Here is an 8,877-nt window from a genome sequence, read left to right as displayed (position 1 = left end):
ACCTACCGAAATTCTACTTTTATGATCATTCAAAAGATAACACCTACGTAATTATTTAATTACTTGTAAAGGAAGGAAAATTCAGGCCTCACCTCATACATCCAAAAATATTCGCTATATTAAAAAATTAAGGGTAAAAATTAAAATATAACAATATTTACATAGAAGAACACATATGTAAATATCTGAACACAAATAAGGTCTGAATATAAAATCAATGGAATAAATTATAAAGAAATGATCACTAGACTTCATAAAAACAAACTGTCCTATATTAAAAATAACTTGAACAAGCTGAAATGACAGTAAACGGAATTTCTATACAAGAAACTGCATAGGAAGACACTTTTTTAGTTCCCTTCTCCAAATACTTCAGAGAACACCTAAGGGTGTTCCAGCAAAACAAAAATACTACAGTCAAATAACCATGTCTCCAATAAGGATATTTTTAGGGTTTCTGCTTGTTTTTACTGCTCAATTCTAATCCCTCCCATTAGGTATTTTCAATGCATGGCCATCATTTATTTGTCCAACAAATGCTTTTTGAATTCCAGCCACATGCCAGAGACTGTGCCAGATACTAAGACCACACTGGTGCGCAAAACAGATACAGTCCCTTCCACCACAGAACTTAAACCTCTCATAAGATAAACATTAACCAAGTAATCACACACACAAATTGTGGTTTAAAAAAAAAGCATACAGAGCACTATGACAGCATATAAAAAGGACTTCACCTATTGGAGATATGGAATGTGTATGTGTCCAGGAAGATTTCCCTGAAGAATTCCTATCTATATAGAACAGTAAGCTCTTATAACTGCTGGTGCTATATCCTAAATTCTTTTGTATCTTTCTGCATCTCATACAGTAAGTCTTCTATATTAGGTAAACAATTTATTGCCATTAAAATTTAAAGCAATCTTTATTAACTAGCCTTTTCAATGGTGTGCATGAAGTCAGCTGTAGGATACTTTAATAGAGACAGTTTAGGAAGACACTTTTATTCTTAGAAGATTAAACAACTGAAATCTTACCTGGGTTATAAGGTGATCCCATGATCAATCTTGTCAGATTTAATGGTAGAATCCTATTTAAACAGCAAAGGAATGACAAACACTTACATTCTGAAAAATTATATACATAAATTTATGTACTAAAAATAATGTACGGCTATTAAAAATTGTTTCACTTACATACAGGTTATAAAACAAATTAATGTTATGTAAAAGCACATATTTTTACACTGTATATCCTGGAAGTTTATTTATTACTAATTTGCAAATATCTTTGCATTGCTTGGAAATGTTTAGTGAACCAAGGTCATCATTGTCTTCTTCAAAGTGATCTAATGTACTGCTATCCAGGACATTGTTCTAGTTCTGACAAATTAGAAGGCAGATAAGAACTCACTTGAGATGTCCGAGGTGACTGGCTTTTTTCTGAGGACTTGCAACTTATTCTTGTTTTAAGTTTAGCAGGGATGTCTTGATTCCTCTTTAGAACTTTAGAATTAGGCATACTATTTTGGTCTCTCTGGTTTTCTTTTTCCTCAGTCCAGTGTGACAAAGAGAAATCACTGGTAGAGATATTAGACACTTCCTCCAAACTTTTATCTTGATCCTTTGAAATATGAAATCTTTTATATGAGAGTACTGGGGATCCAGCTGAAAAAGGTGGGCTAAGAATAGAACTCTTTTCACTGCTATTTTTCCTTATGGACAACCTTGTTTCACTGGACTTACTTGTCTGTTGACTATGTTTTGGATTTTCTGTCCCCGGACTGCTGTCACGAGCTTGTAAAATTCTGCTGGTGTCTTCAGAACAGCAAGAACTGGTGAAGTCATCTGAATACTTTAGTTCTGAGATGCTTTCAGAGCAACTACTTGTACTTGCATTGTTTTCATTCATATCAGCAGTAAGAATGTCGTTAGAAGTGATTCTGGCCTGTTTATCATCTATTTCTTTATCTACTACAATTCTGTCAACTACTGCGACCCGCTGGAAATCACCTGGACTTTGGACTTTCACTTCCACTCTTCCACCCAAAATATTTGTATGAATAAACCTTTCTGAGACAATGGAATTTGCAGGACTCACAATTTCTTCCAGTAAATCATCAACTGTCTTTTCAGTTGCACATTTCAGTTTAGTTTCTTTAGTTGTGCTGGGGTCATCAAAAACTACACTAATTTGCTTTGAGGTATTGCTATTTTTAGCAAAAGATGCATCTGAGTTTAAAAACTTATCTTTAGGCAGTTGATGTGGCTTCTGATGTTGTTCTGCAAAACTTAGTGTCTTAACTTTGGATGACAGAATTCTGAGTTTTGCACCTAACATTTGTGCTTGCGTTTTTCTATACTGTTCTCTCTTTTCGTGTACTACCAACATATCAGGATTTGTTTGCTTTAAACGTAGCTTAAGTGTGTTTGTTAAGCCATAAAGTAGCTTCCCCCTTGGAACTCTTTTGGGGGGGACACCACCTTTCTTTTCAAAATATTTACCTTTCTTAAGATTTTCAGTTTGGTTCTTTTTATACTGAAGACTCACTGACTTTTCATTTTCTCCCAAAGAAAGCTTATCCTTAGATTCAGATTTACATGTGGAGTTGGCAGAAGATTCTGGTAAGTTCTTGTCCTCGGTTCTATATAACCAGGCTAAATGAGGATGTATATGAGTAGGGCTTGCCATGGGTTGGTTGTATAACAAGGACAACTCAACCAACAAAGCACTTAACAAAGGCAGCTTCCTTACAGTATTGATCCTATTTTGTTCAGTTTGAGGATGGTAAGTAGTCTGGTTACTTGCTCCTACATCCTGAATATGTGCAGGATGTATAAGCACTGGAGGCCTCTCATGTGTTGCAAAATTTCTATGTTCTGGAGGATTAGTATGTGTTGGGGGATTTACAAGTTTTTCTTCTGGAAAAGTACCATCCAATTCCTCAAGTGCATTCATGTGAGGCTCAATAGTGATTTCACCCTGTTTAGGAGGTGTCTTTTCTTGGGTCACATGAGTGTAATACAGAGGAGGAGGACAAATTATGTTGGTTTCAATGTCTAACTCTGTGACTTCCCGATTTTGGGGGCTAACACTCCTCTCACTGCTACCCTTTGAACAAATAACGGAGTTGGTTTTGCCATTCTCCACGGAAGCCGTGTAATCAGAGTTGGCCTTGCTGTGGAAGACTCCCTCCTTCAAATCCTTCCCTGCCGTTGAGATTTTTACATCCACCAGAGGCTTATCACCATCTCTTGGGCTTGGCTCTGAGTCCGGCTGCCGCAGCTGCTGGTTTTCCTGCAAGGTTTGGGGACTGACCTCCACACCCTCCACTCTACCTCCTGTGGAAGCGACTGGCCTCTCCAGATGGCCCAGCAAGCTGCTTCCCAGGTCAGTCAGGCGGTAGCCCAGGGCAATGTGCCCAATCCGCTCCCCGTCTTGGTTTTGCAGAGGGAAACTTCCCCGATGACCCTGGGAGCAGCCGGAGGCGGCGGGCCCCAGGACCCTGTGGGCCACGGCGGCCAGAGAGATGCTGCAGGCCCCCAGGAGCTGCGGGGCAGGGGTCGGGCGCCCGGGGGGCAGCTGCAGCAGCAAGGTGTAAAGCGGGCTCCGAAGGAGCAAGCGGTGCAGGCTGGCGGGCTGCAGGCGGAAAAGACAGGACTTGCCGCGACCGAAGCTGACCAGGCCGGGCCGAAGTTCCGGGGCGGGGGCGGCGGGGCCGCCGGGAGGGTAAACCAGCAGCGTGGGGAAGTCCAGCAGGCGGAAGGCCACGGCGGGGCACAGGCCGCGCGACGACCGCGGCGGCGACGCCTCCGCCGCCGCCGCCGCTGCCGCCGCCGTGACCACGGGCGGCGGCGGCAGCCCGGCTTCAAGACGCACCCAGTCTACAAGCAGCTCCAGCGAGAAGAGCCGCTCGGACAGCGGAGCCGCCATCGCTGTTGCCCTGGGGACGCTGTGAGCTGGAGGCTGAAGTCCATGGTTCTCGCGAGAAACAGGGAGAACCTGGCGCTTGTCTTGTTCTCTCGCGAGACTTGCTAGGGCCCCCACCGGGCACGTCTGAGCTGTGGCAGCCGTGGGAATTTTCGCTGCTCAGTGTATGTCTTTGCTTTCCAGACTGGTGTTAACACAGTGCTTATGATAATACTGAGGCTACGAATGGAAAAAAAAAAAAAAAGGCTTATTTTTTGGTTTGGATCACGTTTTCATCACTGCAGGTCCCCTGCAAGTTTGGAGTCAGTTCAGATCTATCAGAGGAACATTAGAAGTAAATCAGGGCTCCCTTTCCAATCTCCAGGCTAAAGAAAGCCAGCTAACTGCCCGCAGCCGGCCTTCTCTGCTGCTGGTCTACTCAGAAGATGAGCACATGGCTCTGAAGCGGCTTGGGAACTCTGTCTGAGTGTGGTGGCACTGGGACACGCACAGTGAGTTTGGCCACATTTCCAATCGAGCCATCACCGTGTAGGAGAGTGATGTCAATGATTCCCATTCAACAAAACGAATGTATTTACATAAACACGGGGGTGGAGGAGATCTTATAGCCCTATCCCAGATTTTCAGGGAGACATAATTCTACCCTCAATAAGCTAGCTAGGTTGAAACCAAGGTTGATAAGTGGCCTTGAATGCCATAGCAAGGAATTTGGACTTCATTCTGTATAAGTTGTTTTGAGTGACTAAATGTTATTATACCTATGTTCAGAAATGTAGCAGGACAGATACGAAGGAGGATTCTGCTAATAAGAAATTGAATTCAGAGCAGTCTTTCTGGGAGGCTGTTGCAGTGGTCTAAGGAGAGAGAACTGTAGCCTGAACGTGGTTAGGGTCAGTGGAGTTGAAAAAGAAGTGACGGATGTAAGAGGTATTTGTGATAGCAGAGTTTAGAGCTTGGTGACCCTGAGAGAGACGTTATGGGTGAAAATTTTCTGCTTCTGTGGGAGAAAAAATTGAGGAGGCACAGATTGGATTTTTCAAAGTTGCTTTGGGTTTTGGGGATATGTAGAGTTTGAGATGCCCGGGGGACATTATGTGAATATGTTCTACTTTAAGCAGCTTTATAATTTATAGTTAAATTATATTACATTGAATGCAAAAACAGCACTGAGAAGCTCAAAAGCAAATTCACAATTGGAAGGGCTTGGTGCTTTAGAGTGAACTCGTGAGGGAGCTTTCATTGCAGTATGTAAGTAGAAGATACTGCTCTTGGCCTTCAGAATCTTACTATCTACTTGCAGAGGAAACTTATCAAGTGACATGCTTAATAGATGGATGACATAGAGCAATGAATTACAGCATGTTTACAAGTAAAAAGCAATGCGGTATTGAGTCCATGTGTGCCAGACAAACACAGTAGGTAAAATTCCTCATTGAAGACATCCTGCAGTAAGTGTTTTGAGTAAGGTTAATAATGTGGAATATTAGCACTTTGTAGGTGGACAGGGAAACCAATGTACCTCCTCTATAAGGACATTACTTCTATAATATATAAGGTTTCTACAGGACTAATAATTTCTCTGCCCAGACACTCTACATCACTGGTATTACAGTACATGAATAAGATTTTATAACTGTAAATAATGTAAATAATGTTAAATGTAGTGAGTGAATGTTTAGCTATGACAATTAAAAATTTTCTATGTTCATAGGCCAAACATGGAAAAATAGCACAGAGCAGTGGGTGAGAGCCTCAATTTTTTAGGCAAACTACCTGGCTGAAATCCTGGCTCTGTGACCACATACTAGTTTCTCAACAGTTTGTGAATTGTTTCCTCATCCAAAAAATGAGGTAGTTATAGTGTAAACTTCATAAATATAAGTATTAAGTGAATTAGTAGTCACAAAATTCTTAGAAAAGTGCCTGGCACATAGTAAATACTTGTTAAAATAAATGTTATTTTATTTATTATTTGCTGAATAGCAGACACTTTTTTAATTGAATTGTAGTTGATTCACAATGTTGTGTTAGTTTCAGGTTTACAGTACAGTGATTCAGTTATACATATATATACATATTCTCTCAGATTCTTTTCCATTATAGGTTATTACAAGATATTGAACATAGTTCCCTGTGCTATACAGTAAGTCCTTGTTGTTTATCTATTTTATATATAGTAGTCTGTATCTGTTAATCCCAAATTCCAAATTTATCCTCCTCACCCTGTATCCCTCTGGTAACCATAAGTTTGTTTTCTATGGCTGTTACTTCTGTTTTGTAAATGATTTGTATCATTTTTTTTAGATTCTGTATATAAGTGATGTCATATGATATTTGTCTTTCTCTGTCTTCACTTAGAATGATAATCTTTAGGTCCATCCATGTTGCTGCAAACAGCATTATTTCATTCTTTCTCATGGCTGAGTAATATCCAATTGTGTGTGTGTCTGTGCATATATATATATATATATATATATATATATATATATATATATAGTTCTTTACACCAGTGCTTCCTTTTCCCCATCTAAAAGAACAGAACCGGGCCTCCCTGGTGGCGCAAGTGGTTGAGAGTCCGCCTGCCGATGCAGGGGATACGGGTTCGTGCCCCGGTCTGGGAGGATCCCATATGCCGCGGAGCGGCTGGGCCCGTGAGCCATGGCCGCTGAGCCTGCGCGTCCGGAGCCTGCGCGTCCGGAGCCTGTGCTCCGCAACGGGGGAGGCCACAACAGTGAGAGGCCCGCATACCGCAAAATAAATAAATAAATAAATAAATAAATAAATAAATAAATAAAAGAACAGAACCTACAAAAAGCTTACAGCTAACAGCAGACTTAATGGTAAGAAAATAGAAGCTTTCTCACTAAGATCAGGAACCAGGCAAGGATGTCCCCTTTCACCACTTCTTTTCAACATTGAGCTGGAAGTCCTAGCAATAACACAATTAGAAAAGAGGAGGAAATAAAAGGTATACAGATTGAGAAAGAAAGAATAAAATTGTTTTTGCAGATGACATGATTGTCTTATGTAGAAAATCTGGAAGAATTGACAAACTCTTAGTATTAATCAACGACTATAACAAGGTTGCAGGATATCAGATTAATATACAAAAGTCAATAGCTTTTCTATGTAGCAGCAATTAACAAATGGAATTTGAAATTAAAAACATAATATCTTTACGTCAGCCCCCAAAATGAAATACTTAGGTATAAATCTAACAAAATATGTACAAGATCTGTATGAGGAAAACTAGAAAACTCTTAACCAAGGAAATCTGAGAAAAACTAAATAAATGGAGAGATAGTCCGTGTTTATGGATAGGAAGATTCAATATTGTCAAGACGTCACTTCTTCCCAACTTGATCTATAAATTTAATGCAATGACAATCAAAAGCCTGGCAAGTTATTTTTCAGATATCAACTAACTGATTCTAAAATTTATATGGAGAGGTAAAAGACCCAGAATAGACAACACAATATTGAAGAACAAAGTTGGAGGACTGACACTACAGGACTTCAAGACTTACTCTACAGCTACGGTAATCAAGACAGTATGGTATTTGCAAAAGAATAGGCAAACAGATCAGTGGAACAAGATAAAGAGCCCAGAAATGGATCCACATACCTACTGTTAACTGATCTTTGACAGAGGAGTGAAGGCAACACAATGGGGCAAAAACAGTCTTTTTGACAAATGGTCCTGGAACAACTGTACATCCACATGCAAAAAAAGAAAAGGAAAAAAATTAAGACAAAGACTTTACACCCGTGACAAAAATTAAGTCTAAATGGATTACAGACCTATAAAACTCCTAGAAGATAATAAGAAAAAATCTAGATGATCCTGGGTTTTAGTGATGACTTTTTAGATACAACACTGAAGGCATGATCGATGAAAGAAAGAATTGATAAGCTGGATTTTATTAAAATTAAAAAGTTCTGTTTTGTGAAAGATACTGTCAAGAGAGTGAAAAGACAAGCCACAGACTGGGAGAAAATATTTGCAAAAGTCATATTTATACAAAAACTGTTATCCAAAATATACAAAGAACTCTTAAAAGGCAACAGTAAGAAAACAAACAACCCAACTATAAGAAATGGGCCAAAAACCTGAACAGACACCTCACCAAAGAAGGGATACAGATGGCAAATAAGCATATAAAAAGATGCTCCAGGTCATACGTCATCAGGGAAATGCAAATTAACACAACGATGAGATGCCACTGCACGTCTATTAGAATCAGCAAAATCCAGAACACTGACAACAACAAATTTTAGCAAGGATTTGGAGCAAAAAGGACCCTTATTCTTTGCTGCTGGGAATGCAACATGGTACAGCAACTTCAAAAGACAGTTTGTCAATATCTTAAAAATCTCAATGTACTCTTACTATTAAGATCCAGCTATCATGCTCCTTGGTATTTACCCAAAGGAACTGAAAACTTATATTCACACAAACTCTTGTACATAGATGCTTATAGCAGATTTTTTTCAGAAGTGCCAAAATGACAACCAAGCAACCAAAGTGTCCTTCAGCAGGTTAATGGATAAACAGTGGTACAACCAAGACGATGGAACATTATTCACTGCTAAAAAGAAATGAGCTATTGAATATTGAAGATGGAAGAAAAAAAAGAACATCTTCGGTGTATTATGCTTTATTATTTCAAGGAAAGTAAAAACGCAACTGAAAAGCAAAAAAAGATTTGTGCAATGTATGGAGAAGGTGCTGTGACTGCTCAAATGTGTCAAAAGTGGTTTGAGAAGTTTCATGCTGGAGATTTCTTGCTGGACGATGCTCCACGGTTGGGTAGACCAGCTGAAGTTGACAGTGATCAAATCGAAACAATAATTGAGAACAATCAACGTTATACCACACGGGAGATAGCTGACATACTCAACATATCCAAATCAAGCGCTGAAAATCATTTGCACCAGCTTGGTTAT

General features: G+C 39.8%; 1 protein-coding gene across 1 annotated transcript; it reads right to left on the bottom strand.

Moving 5' to 3' along the window:
• Positions 1 to 1,241: 1,241 nt before the first annotated feature.
• On the bottom strand, positions 1,242 to 3,933 carry MAP10 (microtubule associated protein 10). The gene is given in 2 exon segments (XM_060107821.1): positions 1,242 to 1,376; positions 1,378 to 3,933. Coding segments are annotated over 2 exon segments (2,691 nt in total).
• Positions 3,934 to 8,877: the final 4,944 nt, after the last annotated feature.

Source organism: Mesoplodon densirostris, chromosome 1 (assembly GCF_025265405.1).
Source record: "Mesoplodon densirostris isolate mMesDen1 chromosome 1, mMesDen1 primary haplotype, whole genome shotgun sequence".
Taxonomy (NCBI): Eukaryota; Metazoa; Chordata; class Mammalia; order Artiodactyla; family Ziphiidae; genus Mesoplodon; species Mesoplodon densirostris.
Note: the sequence above shows the minus strand (reverse complement) of the source record. Positions and strands in the feature narration are given on the sequence as shown.